The 13973-nt window shown below is 47.5% G+C and overlaps 1 protein-coding gene across 1 annotated transcript in view; it reads right to left on the reverse strand.

Moving 5' to 3' along the window:
- The window catches only part of LOC133118834 (uncharacterized), a 33128-nt gene that overhangs the window by 1936 nt on the left and 17219 nt on the right, over positions 1–13973 (reverse strand). Inside the window, exon 2 of the mRNA XM_061229094.1 lies at positions 1543–1603. Coding sequence (XP_061085078.1) covers positions 1543–1603 — 61 coding nt within the window. The remainder of the gene's footprint in view (positions 1–1542; positions 1604–13973) is intronic.

The following is a 13973-nucleotide window of genomic DNA, read 5'->3' on the forward strand; positions in this document are numbered from 1 at the left end:
TTATAGGACGAGCATCACCTACATCTATATCATGCTCCAAAACATTAGTGCGAGACGGAACGTCTCCGAACAGACACGAAAAATCCGAAATTAAAGACACTAACTCAGACTGCTGGTTAGCACTCAAATGTGGCATCGAACTATGAAGATTGCTCAACATCTCCGAGTTTGACAACCGAGGGAGTTGTTGTTGAAGTCTACGGGTGTCCAAGCCGTCTTCATCACTACCTGGCTGAACTGGAGAACCGGTAGAAGCAACTCCAACTGTGGCCACTGGGGGCACTCTCACGGAACCAACACCGTCTCTATCATGGTACAGCTTAAGCATATTAAGATGACACACACGTGTTTTTCTCTTACGGTCGGGAGTCTTGATTATACCTGGTCACCTGGTCACCTGGCAGGAGAGAACGAGGAAGAGCGTTCTTGTCATACCGCTTCTTCATGTCGCTCTGAGCTCCAGACAAACTCTTTTTAGCTAGACTACATGCACTATGCAGCCTCTCACGGAAGCGACTCACATAACTAAGGACGTTTTTCTTCTTTGACAGTCCCTCACCAAGTATTGTATCCTTCAACACTTTCAGAGGCCCTCTCACAGTGTGACCAAACACTAGCTCAGCTGGACTAAAGCCTAGTGAGTCCTGCACTGTTTCCCTGACCGCGAAGAGAGCTAATGGGACACCATCATCCCAGTCCTTGTTGTTCTCAAGACAGTATTTGCGCAACAGACTTAATTGTGCCATGCCATCTCTCTGAAGCGCCCTGCGACTCAGGGTGATAAGCACTGGAGACACGGTGAGTGATTGCTAGAGACTGTAACACCTGCTCGAAGATGCCTGATAGAAAGTTAGTACCTTGATCAGTTTGTACTATTTTTGGCAGCCCGAACGTAGAGAAAAACTTGATCAAATGACCTGACGGGGGTGGGGTGGCAGGTTTGAAGAGGGACGTGACTCAGTTCTGTCGTACATGCCACACATGTCAGGTGGTTGGCAAACCAAATCAGGTTATTAAGCCTGCTCCTCTTCGTCCGATCCCCGCTATAGGCGAGGCTTTTGAGCATGTTTTAGTCGATTGTGTTGGTCCCCTACCAAAAACAAAGAGTGGTAATCAATACTTGTTGACAATGATGTGTGTAGCTACGAGATACCCCGAAGCTATCCCGCTTAGAAAGATAACATCGCAGTCTGTGGTCATGAGCCAGGGACAAAACTGACTGTCGGTATTTTGTGGGGATAACCACCTGAACGACAACACTGGAATCACTGTCAAAATCACAACAAGATCTCCACTTCCTCAACAGTAAACCATCCTCAATGAAGTACATGGTATCCTTGTTTTTAACCGAGTGTGGATTTTTAACTGCATCAAAACATTTTGACAGACTAAGATCAGCTTTCTGTGTCTCAATGAGGCTGTCACGAGTCATAGGTAACTGTTTAGTACCAAACACAATCTCTTGTTTTAGCATAGATTTAACATTAGCATCTATACTATTCCCAGAAACATGACTGGCGACAGAGGGCGACAACACCTTACCGCTCAGACTGTCAGCAAACACGGTATCAGACAGATCGATTACATTACCCAGCTTGTGGGCCTGCGCACGAGTCACGGCGCACACCGGAAACACATCAGGGTAGGTCCGCCCAAGGATATCCGGCTGCGACACGTCAGGCTGATCTAACACCTCTAGGATAGGCATAACCTTTCCACCAGCAATGTCATTACCAAGAAGAAATGTGACACCTCGCATGGGTAGCGAAGGGCGAACACCAACAGAGAAGTCACCGCTTACTAAATCACAAGTTAGAGTCACACGGTGCAAAGGTACAGAAACATAACCCATTCCTATCCCTTGGACTAGTACGCTAGAGCCACACGAGGAGTCTGCAGAGAAAGGCAAGACATCAGACAGAATGAACGACTGAGCTGCCCCTGTATCCCGCAGTATACGTACCGGATATTTTACATCTGAGCCCAAGGAAACAAAACCGTTTAACATGAATGGATCATACGACACATCATTCACATTGCTTGGCATATCAACTAATGGACAAAGTCCGTTTGGCGAGGGAGTGTTTACTTTACTCGCCTCTCTGCGCACGCGCCGAGAACAGTCAGCTATCAAATGGCCAGTTTGATGACAATAAAAACACTCTCTCGGATCTGAACTAGGAGGAGAGGAAGACTGACTAAGCTGGGAGTGAGGCTTGATACTCTTGGTTGAACTAAACACAATAGTTTTGGTTCTGTCCTGTCTATCAGTCCTATCCGGTCTATCTGGACGAGATGAACTAAAATGCTGTTTGTGAGTGAGGACAAACTCGTCAACAAGAACAGCAGCATCCCCCAGCTTAACAGTTTTCCGCTCGTTTAGATACGCAACTAAACGTTCCGACAAAGAGTTTTTAAACTCCTCCACCAAAAATAAATCACAGACTGACTCGAAGTCAGCAACCTCACTGGCTTTCAACCAACAGTAAAACAAAGTCTCCTTCTCTGTGGCGAACTCTACAAAAGTTCTCTCTGGGGATTTTTTGTGAGTACGAAAGCGCTGTCTGTATGCCTCAGGCACTAAACTGTAAGTACGAAGCACAGCTGCTTTTAACACGGCATAATCCAAGCTATCTTTAAGAGACATTTTATTCATCATTTCCCGAGCCTTTCCGGTCAGCTTGCTCTGTATCAAAGGCGCCCAAGCATCCTCCGGCCATTTAAAAGCGGTCGCAACCCTTTCAAAGGACTCGAAATATGAATCTACCTCCAATTCACGGAACGGAGGAACCAATGATACTTGCCGGCTGGCATCAAAAGGACGGCTGGGAGCACCCAGCGGTGGGTCAACGGGAAACTGAGGAACGGACACGCTAGCGCTAAGCTCAAGTCTTTTTATCTCCAGCTCAACCTCAAGCTTTTTCATGTCTAAAGAATGCTGAGCCTCAAGCTCGAGTTTGCGCATAGCCTCTTTATGCCTATTTTCGGACTCCCTCACTTTCTCCTCAGCCTCCATCTTTAAACGGGCCAAACGAACCTTCAAACGGGGACTAGCAGAACCATCCGAGAGAGAAACACTATGTAACCTGCTGGAACTATGGGAAGGAGTTTTCACATCCTGCTCCGCCTCCTTCCTCACTTCAGAATAAACAAGGGAACCAGTACCGGTTAGTCCTGCGACTACTCCCACCTCCCCAATAGACACACCCTTCTCTCTCAAAAGAGGTAGCACTGCCTCCCTTAACTGAGCCAAAGTTCTAGTTTTGAGGAGCTCAACCCCAAAATAAGTGCCTATTGCACATAACTCCGCCTTCTTACACTGGTCCAGCCCTTCCAAGGTGGGCCTGGCCAGGAAGTCCTCAACACTAAAACCGGTAGCCATTTCTGTAGTGGTGAACTGCAATTGAAACTACAAAACTACAATGTCATAAGCGAAGTCACTAAGCACAAATATATACTGTAGGGCGTGGCACAAAGCACACTTACCAAATTAATGGAGCCCTACACTCCACTACACAAATGCAGCAGCCAAAAAAAACCGAACGCGAAAAAAACCCGAACCTATTACCAGCCTCTGCCACTGCACTCCAACACCCACACTCTCACTGTCTGGCGGGACCACGAGGATCCCGGACGAGCCCCCAATATGTTACGCCCCCCCTCTGATGGTCGGAGGCCGCCGGCGTAACATAAGACAGTGAGGGTGTGGAAATGGAGGAGGCAGTGACACCAAATAGTTGTAACAATAATTTATTTACAATTATAAAAAAAACAACCGGAACACAGGGCCGAGACACAACATGTACCCAACCCCCTGAGCTATTCAGCGACTACTAAAAGAAAAAGCCCAAAACAAACTAACCCTACCTAAACACACAAAAACAACCCCAGGACTAATCCCCCTAGCCTAACCCCCTTGACAGGCGCGCTAGCACCCCAAAGACATGGGTTAGTGTCGCCGCTCTAACTGTTGTACTAGTACAGAGAGAAGTCTACATGTGGTGCAGGACAAGATCCACCTGCAGGCGGATACCTAAGTTCCCTACCTCTCGAACCCTGCGTCCGGCTGAATGTAGAAAAAAGACAAAAAGAGAACAAAATTACCAAACAGCTGGTAAACTGAAAAAGGTAAAAAAAAGTGAATCAAAAACTACATAATCAAAACAGAATCAAAAGTAACAAACAGAATCAAAAGTAACAAACAAACAGAGAAATCTGAGACCTGCCACATCTCTTGACTGGGAGCAAACAAAGAACTTAAATAGGGTGTGTGTGATGATGGGTTAATTGGGTGACTCCAGCTGCAGGCAATCCAGATGATTAGCTGACAGAGGAATCTACTAAGGGATGACAAAAGTGAATTATTGAAATGAAACCAGAGGGGAAACGCACACAACGAAACAGAACAGAACTACATGTACACAGATCTAACTAGGAACATGTACAAAACCCCACCACCCGTAACACTGGGTTATTCACTAGTGGAAACAGAGCCCAGTCTGGGTTATTCACTAGTGTAAGCAGAACCCAGTCTGGGTTATTCACTAGTGGAAACAGAACCCAGTCTGGGTTATTCACTAGTGTAAGCAGAGCCCAGTCTGGGTTATTCACTAGTGGAAACAGAGCCCAGTCTGGGTTATTCACTAGTGGAAACAGAGCCCAGTCTGGGTTATTCACGAGTGGGAGCAGAGCCCAGTCTGGGTTATTCACTAGTGGGAGCAGAGCCCAGTCTGGGTTATTCACTAGTGGAAACAGAGCCCAGTCTGGGTTATTCACAAGTGGGAGCAGAGCCCAGTCTGGGTTATTCACTAGTGGGAGCAGAGCCCAGTCTGGGTTATTCACTAGTGGAAACAGAGCCCAGTCTGGGTTATTCACTAGTGGAAACAGAGCCCAGTCTGGGTTATTCACTAGTGGAAACAGAGCCCAGTCTGGGTTATTCACTAGTAGAAGCAGAGACTGTGTGAAATCTCCAGGCCTGTCCAGTCATTTAGGGTCACAGCTATGCCTGGACCACACCATTTCAATTTTTAAGATTTTAAATTTTTTTATGTTGGAGCACTACTGGGCAGCTGCAAATTTTATAGAAAAGAAGCGCCATAACTTTACATTTTTAGATGTAGTATAAAAAAGTTTTTTTAGGAATGTACCAGTTCAATATTTTATTTGTGAAACCCAAAACTTAAATATTAAAGACCAAAGCACTTGGGAGTTACTTGGTTTTCGACCACAAACCCTGAATGCCCCAATACCTGCCACTGTAAAGCTGGCAGGTTGTCAGAAACTTCTTGAAGTATGTCAAACATCGCTCGTCACACACAACTTTTCTGGGTCAACTGAAAACATTCATGTAAATGGTCTTATTTTTTTAAAGCACAGATAAAATGAAGCTGGTTTTATAGAACTTCAGCGAATGAGAGAGAAGAGAAGAAATTGGAGCAGAGACTCTCCAGAGGCTTTTTGTGATTCTGCACCGCGAGTCACTGAATCATTCTGCACCACGCTAAATCACACTGACAAGTTTCAACTCCAATACCGAGCACCAATAACTATGTATTTAGTTACATTGAAAATAATCCGTTTTTATCTAATCTCATGGGTTTGAGAGCTTATTATTAATGTTTCTCATTGCTTGTGCGCTTCAGTTACTGCTGGAATCATTGGTAGTGATGATTTATGGTGATTGGAGGAACTCCAAGTCACTGTCACAGAAGTTGTCTGACACCGCTAACACTGCAGCATCCCATTTATGTGAAATTCCTGCTCCCTGTTTTCCGGGTGACACCCCCCCCCCCCAGTCTTCAGGGGGCAGTCAAAACTCCTCCTCTGGATGAAGGAGGGCCGGTCCGTCCCACACACCGGCACCCGGAGCAGACGAACGATACACACCACCGAGACCCTGCACCCTCAGCTGTGTGCATTAATTACCAACCGCCCGACGCCACTTCATTACAGATGAACGAGGCCCTTCATTCACGCTGGTTACTCTCCTCTTCTGAATTCAGTACAAAATGGCTGACTGTAGTGTGCGTCAGATCCACCCGCAAATGTCTTGTGAGGTTGTGCTCTACGCTCCTGATGAGCAGTGTAGGGATGGGCAGCAGAAGGTGAGGTACTCTTAAGTATCAAACGCAGGGACCATGAAGCTGCCCTGTAGCTGTGATAAGCCGATAGGTGTAGAACCCAGGTCCAGAAAGTAAAATCACTGTTCACTCCTGTGGAGTATTTGTCAGCAGGTCAAGGTCACTTTTTCTAAAGCTCTCAGGCTGATCGATACGAGCCTATTAGCAAAACAAGGCCTTCGCTCATACGCCAAACTCACAAAGAGGATCCTCTTCTCTCCTTTCTCCCTGAACAATGTTCTTTTCTCATTATCTTTCTGTAAGCAATCATTTATTTGATAAATGTGTTCAGTACACTGTTATTCAAATCATTTATTTCATCCATAATCTTTTACAAAGATAACGGGGAGAGAGGAACTAGAATATGCCCTGAATATTCAGTAAAGCGTGTTTGTTTCCACCCTGTTCTAATACCACTGTGTTTTTGTCTTAGACGCAGGCTACTCGGCTATATGATGTAACTACGTCACATTTTGGTTTTTTTCAGAGATGAAGATGCAGAAGAAACACAAAGTACACCACCAGCTGAAGATGAACTGCATGAGTAAGTGAATTTTGTTGAAGTTTGATCAAAATGCTCTGATTGAAAACCAGGAATGTTTAAAATAATGATTAAGTTTGATTGAAATGCTTTTATTAAAACTGTGAAATGGTTCAAATTTAGGATCATGTGCAAAAATACCACTTCCTAAATGTTTCTTTATGTCTATATATTATATTTTAAATGTGGTTTAGTCCTACAATGATAAGCCATTATGTTTGAAGAATCATTTTTCATAATAAGTCACCATGAATAATTAGAACTGTGTGTCTGTTCAAACACATTGAGCTGCAAAGTACAGAGTATGTTTAATGAAAGTGCAGAGAACACTTAATCAGGTGTTTAAAAAGCCATGACATTGGATACCACCTGTTTTGACTCAGTGATGCAGGTCAAGCAATGTGGGTCTTTGCAGAGAAATGTTTTGAGCTAGTGATCACCAGCCAATTTGCCTGTGTCATTATAGAGGCAAAAGGTTAAGACAGCTCAGCTTTCATAGAGTGACAGAAAATATTAAGGCAGGTTAAGAGAGATAATATGATGTTTGTATGATAAATGATTGGTTAGCTATATTGTATAAAGACTAGGATACTTCCAACTGTTACTTTGGAATTCTCTGGTCTCTTGAAGCTTCTTGCACGGAGCACACAGATTCCCCAGATTAATCTGTTTTATTTTAAACTAAAGATTTGTAATGAACAACTGTTGACTCTGAGTGCTTCTTCAACATCATTGCTGCCAATACAACGAAAAAGGGATGAGGAAGAAAAGCGACAAAAATATTTCCTCAACATTTGGTGCCGAAACCCGGGATCCAATCTTCTAAAGCGGGACAGCTGATAGCCGATGGGACACGGTGTTTTTCTCCGAATAGGACCAGTGCGCACAACTAAGATACAGGTAAACAGTCACCTTTTTTATAAAAGATTGTGAGGGCGTTACCCGTGGTCCATCGGCTTTTGGCAGTGCCTGTAAAGGAGTGACGGATACCTGTGGGTGAGTTATACGTGACTTCCGGTTTGGGGAGTATACGTCACTTCCGGTTTGCGGAAATATGTCACTTCCCGTTTCCGAAAATAAACGTCACTTCCTGTTTCAATATATACTCATGTCACTTCCGGTTTCCGTCATTTCCTGTTTTGAAAATAAACGTAACTTCCGGTTTCGATATATATATACGTCATTTCCTGTTTTGAAAAAAAAACTCACTTCCAGTTTTACGACGTCATTTGACGTATATTTATGGCGCGTTCCATTTGTACTGGGAAGTCGGAATTTCCGAGTTCCCAGTCGGACATTTCAACTGGAACGCCCCGAGGTGGGATTTCCGACTGGGAAAGTCGGAAGGACCGAGTAACCCCGAGTTAGAAATCCAAGATGGCTGCTCCGTGCGTCAACGGTAAGTGAAATCTCTCGTAATGTATTATTTATTAGCACTTCTGTTTTGTTTTTGTGTAATTAAATAAGTGGTATACGTAGTACTGTCCAACGTCTATCTGTGGACATGTACTACGGTGTTTGTATGTATAGAATACTGTGTAATGTGGTGTTTTCAACTGGTATTGCTAACAATGGCTACAACGATAGCAACAATAGCAAAGCTGGTTAGAGCGCTTGTAGGAGAAGTTTTGCCTTCAGGGCTTTCAGCCAGAAACCTATGTACTTGGTTAGGTTTTGGCACCAAAATTACTTGGTAAATTTTAGAAAAAGATCATGGTTTTGGTGAAAATCATACCTGTCAACTAACTAACCCTAACCCTAACCCATATTGGCCCAATCACGTTGTTTCAATGTTGACGGAGCAAACGGGGAGCGTTACCCTGTCCGAGAATACAAGCCACAGTACTCGGTTTTCCCGCAGCACTTCCCAGGCCCTAGACTGAGACTAATATGCGTGTATTCTCGGACAAGGTAACGCCGTCAATGCGTGAGACATCCCTTATTTTCAAAGCCCAATGTTGAGAGGTATGGTGAAAATACTTACTTGCACTCCCCAACCCGTGAAACAAAGAAAACATTGGAAATCCTTTTTTTAAATAGGGTGACTTCATACATATTTTGAAGTATGTAAGTAAGTAAGACATATTTTGTCCCCCTAAAACACCGGTAAAGGATCGTCAAAGTAGTTGTGGTTGTATGGTTAGGTCTTTAGTTGTCTGTTTATGTTGAAAATGTTTTGAAATAGTACACAGTTTATCTGTGACTGACTTTTGAACATGGAGAGGTAGTGTTTTGTTTCAAAATATTTATGTAGTTATTTCTGCTTATTTATCTCTGCTAAATAAATAAATGAAATAAATGTGAGTAAATTAACTATCCCAGAGCTCTATCACGGCTGTAATGTTAACTGTGTGTGTATGGGTTTGTTGTTTTCTATTTAAGTCTATCTAGACAGGAACATGGCCATGTTTTTGGATTCCCAGAGGAGCAATCCATTTCCTGGTCCTTTGTTCCAGAAGGCAGAAGACCCCACCAGTTATTATTTGAATGAGGCCTGCACAATCATGGCAAACCTGGTGGAACCTGGAGACTCTCACACCATAACACGTTAGATATTTATAATAATAATAACAGTAACAATGTTTGTTTTGTTGTGCATGCTAACTAGTTACTTTATATGTGTTTTAGAGAGCTGCAAGGAGAATGATGATCTGCCATCCAGGCCATCACCATCACCCATGCCAGCAAATGAGGGCTTCAGCAAGGAACAAACACTGTTTCTGATAGACCTGATGCAGCAGCACATTGACAGTGAAGGTGATGGTCTCCCTAAAACCCTTGCAGACTTAAATGCCCGGCTTAAACATGGCAAGGCCAACAAAAAACAATTGTGGAAAGAGGCAGCAGAAAAGTTGGGCAGTCAGTTTTTACAACATTTCTGCCCTGAAAAGGTGGCCAGGAACTGGAACAAGCTTCTAGACGCCTATAAAAAAAGTTAAAGACAACAATAAAACAACAGGAAAGGGAACCATCCGTTTCCAGTTTTTCTCTGAGATGGATGACCTTCTGGGAAGCCAGCATGATGTTGTCTTCCCTGTTGTTGGGACCTCAGTGGGGCTAGAGGTGCGCAGGCCAGAGGCACTGGGACATTGCAGCAGTGTCGCAGCATTTGCTGCCACTGCATCCAGCCCACCTGCTACACCAAATCCCAGAGCAACTGCCACACCGACGCCACCTACATCAACACCTCGTAAACGCCGCAGGGTGGATGACGATTTGACGAGCTTCTTGCGTGAGTCAGAAGAAGCCAGTCGGCCGCGGCATGAGGAGACTCTGGCGCAGATGAAGTCTTCTCAGCAGGGGTTTGAGGCACTGATGAATAGATTATTGGACAAGATGTGATTTGGATTTTGTTTTGTGTATTTAGGCCTATTTAGGCCTAAATACACAAGTCAATGTGCTGCTGCATCAGGTCAGGTCAGAAACAGTGTTTGTTCCCATGCCAGCAACTCATTTGCTGGCATGGGTGATGGTGATGGCCTGGATGGCAGATCATCATTCTCCTTGCAGCTCTCTAAAACACATAAAAAGTAACTGGTTAGCATGCACAACAAAACAAACATTGTTACTGTTATTATCCATCCATCCATCCATCCTCACCCGCTTATCCGGAGTCGGGTCGCGGGGGCAGTAGGCAAAGCCGGGTATTCCAGGCGTCCCTCTCCCCAGCAACGCATTCTAGCTCCTCCTGGGGGATCCCGAGGCGTTCCCTGGCCAGGAGAGATATATAATCTCTCCAGCGGGCTCTGGGTCTCCCTCGGGGTCTCCGCCCAGTTGGACGAGCCCGGAAAACCTCCAAAGGGAGGCGCCCGGGAGGCATCCTGATCAGATGCCCGAACCACCTCAATTGGCTCCTTTCGACGCGAAGGAGCAGCGGCTCTACTCCGAGCTCCCTCCGGATGTCCGAGCTCCTCACCCTATCTCTAAGGCTGAGCCCGGCCACCCTACGGAGGAAGCTCATTTCGGCCGCTTGTATACGCGATCTCGTTCTTTCGGTCACTACCCAAAGCTCGTGACCATAGGTGAGGGTTGGGACGTAGATCGACCAGTAAATCGAGAGCTTCGCCTTCCGGCTCAGCTCCTTCTTCACTACAACGGTCCGGTGCAACACCCACATTACTGCTGACGCTGCACCGATCCGCCTGTCGATCTCACGCTCCCTTCTACCCTCACTCGTGAACAAGACCCCAAGATACTTAAACTCCTTCACTTGGGGCAAAGACTCGTTCCCAACCCGGAGGGAGCAATCCACCGTTTTCCGGCAGAGAACCATGGCCTCGGACTTGGAGGTGCTGACTCTCATCCCGGCCGCTTCACACTCGGCTGCAAACCGCTCCAGTGCGTGCTGAAGGTCACGGTCCGATGAAGCCAGCAGAACCACATCATCCGCAAAAAGCAGAGATGCGATTCTGAGGTCACCAAACCGGACACTCTCCTCACCTCGGCTGCGCCTTGAGATCCTGTCCATGAATACCACAAACAGGACCGGTGACAAGGGGCAACCTTGGCGGAGTCCAACACCCACTGGAAACGTGCTTGACTTTGTGCCGAGAATGCGGACACAGCTCTCACTTTGGTTATACAGGGACCTGATGGCTCGTAACAACGGCCCCGGTACCCCATACTCCCGCAGTACACCCCACAGGGTTCCCCGGGGGGACACGGTCGAAAGCCTTCTCCAAGTCCACAAAGCACATGTGGACTGGATGGGCAAACTCCCATGACCCCGCCAGCAACCCTGCCAAGGTAAAGAGCTGGTCCACTGTTCCACGGCCAGGACGGAAGCCACATTGCTCCTCCTGAATCCGAGGTTCGACCGTCGGTCGGAGCCTCCTTTCCAGTACCCTAGAGTAAGCTTTCCCAGGGAGGCTGAGGAGTGTGATACCCCGGTAATTGGAGCACACCCTCCGGTCCCCCTTCTTGAAAATGGGGACCACCACCCCGGTCTGCCACTCTACAGGTACTGTCCCCGACCTCCACGCGACACTGAAGAGGCGTGTCAGCCAAGACAGCCCAACAATGTCCAGAGCCTTCAGCATCTCAGGGCGAATCTCATCTACACCCGGCGACTTGCCACTGAAGAGCTTTTTGACTACCTCAGCAACTTCCGCCAGGGATATAGGTGCAGATTCCCCCGAGTCTTCAGGCTCTGCCTCTTCCACAGAGGACGTGTTGTTCGGGTTCAGGAGCTCCTCGAAGTGCTCTTTCCACCGCCTGACAATATCCCCAGTCCGGGTCAGCAGTTCTCCTCCCCTGCTGAAAACAGCCTGAGACAAGCCCTGCTTTCCCATCGTCGGATGGTTTGCCAGAACTTCCTCGAGGCCAACCGAAAGTCCTTCTCCATAGCCTGCCCGAACTCCTCCCATACCCGGGTTTTTGCTTCAGCGACCGCCGAAGCTGCAGCCCTTCTGGCCACCCGGTACCTGTCTGCTGCTTCAGGGGACCCCCGGGCCAGCCAAGCCCGAAAGGCCTCCTTCTTCAGCTTGACGGCCTCCCTCACCGCTGGTGTCCACCAGCGGGTTCTTGGGTTGCCGCCCCGACAGGCACCGATGACCTTCTGGCCACAGCTCCTGCTTGCCGCCTCTGCAATGGAGGCTTTGAACATGGCCCACTCGGACTCCATGTCCCCAGCTTCCCCCGGGATGCGTGAGAAGTTCTTCCGGAGGTGGGAGTTGAAGACCTCACGAACAGGGGCCTCCGCCAGACGTTCCCAGTTCACCCTCACTACACGTTTGGGTTTACCGGGTCTGTCCGGCAGCCTCCCCGGCCACTTGATCCAACTCACCACCAGGTGGTGATCAGTTGACAGCTCTGCTCCTCTCTTCACCCGAGTGTCCAAGACATACGGCCGCAGGTCTGATGATACGACCACAAAGTCGATCATCGATCTTTGGCCTAAGGTGCTCTGGTACCAAGTACACTTATGAGCTACCCTATGCTCGAACATGGTGTTTGTTATCGACAATCCATGACCAGCACAGAAGTCCAATAACAAAACACCGCTTGGGTTCAGATCAGGCAGGCCGTTCCTCCCAATCACCCCCCTCCAGGTTTCTCCGTCATTGCCCACGTGAGCGTTGAAGTCGCCCAGCAGAACTATGGAGTCTCCGGGTGGCACCCTTTCCAGGATGCCGCCCAGTGACTCCAAGAAGGCCGGATACTCTGAACTGCCATTTGGTGCATAAGCACAAATGACAGTCAGAGCCTTCCCCCCAGCGACACGTAGTCGCAGAGAGGCGACCCTCTCGTTCCCTGGGTGGAACTCCAACACAGTGGCGCTCAGCCGGTGGCTTGTGAGTATCCCCACACCCGCCCGGCGCCTCTCACCTTGAGCAACTCCAGAAAAGAACAGAGTCCAGCCCCTCTCCAGGAGTTTGGTTCCGGAACCAGTACTGTGCGTGGAGGTGAGCCCAACTATATCTAGTTGGTACCGCTCCGCCTCCCGCACTAGCTCCGGTTCCTTCCCCACCAGAGAGGTGACGTTCCACGTCCCCAGAACCAGTCTGCGACGCCGAGGATCAGCACGCCCGGATCCCCGCCTTTGATCATGGCTGATCTTGGAGTTCTGCAGCTTTCTTCAGAAAGAGCTCCATTGTCACGCTTAGGAGTGATGACAAATGGGAAGGCCTGTCCAATGTAGGCACTGTCTCCCAGCAAGCTGTACTCGCCCATCTTCTCCTCCCATGCTGCGTAGAAGTTGGAGGCCCTCAGCATCCTGGCATCATGAACCCTGCCTGGTGGTCCAGCAAAAATGTCAATGAATCGCCCCCTCTCATCTACAATACCCTGAAGGAGGACAGAGTAGAATGATTTTCTGTTCATATAGTCTCCTCCTCTTATATGTGGCCTCTGCACCCTTATGTGGCACCCATCGATTGCACCGATGATGCCACTGAGGCCACAGAGCCGGTGGAAAACAGCAGCAGACGCTGCTTTCTCACAAGTGTTTGGCCAGGAGATGAAGGTTTGTCCCATTGTAGACATGATGTGGAGCACTTCTAGAATGATCCTGTGTGCTGACGACTGTGACACATCAAACTTGTCTGAAATCTCCCTAAAGCTGTTTTGGTTGGCCATGTACCACAGGAACATCAGCACCTTCTTTGTCACAGGCACTGGTGGTAGACCTTGACTGTGTTCTTTTTTTATGCCGTTCTCCTGCAACTTCATCTGGAGATATTCAAACTGTGGCTTGGTGACGTGGAAATGGCGTGCAAAAGTGTAGTCATCCATGTTCAGCATGACCTCCCACTCAGTTCCAGTCTTCAGGATGACTCGCTGTTTTGCCCGCAGTAGAGCTGATATCAGTAACC

The sequence above is a fragment of the Conger conger genome, chromosome 19 (genome assembly GCF_963514075.1).
Source record: "Conger conger chromosome 19, fConCon1.1, whole genome shotgun sequence".
Classification (NCBI taxonomy): Eukaryota; Metazoa; Chordata; class Actinopteri; order Anguilliformes; family Congridae; genus Conger; species Conger conger.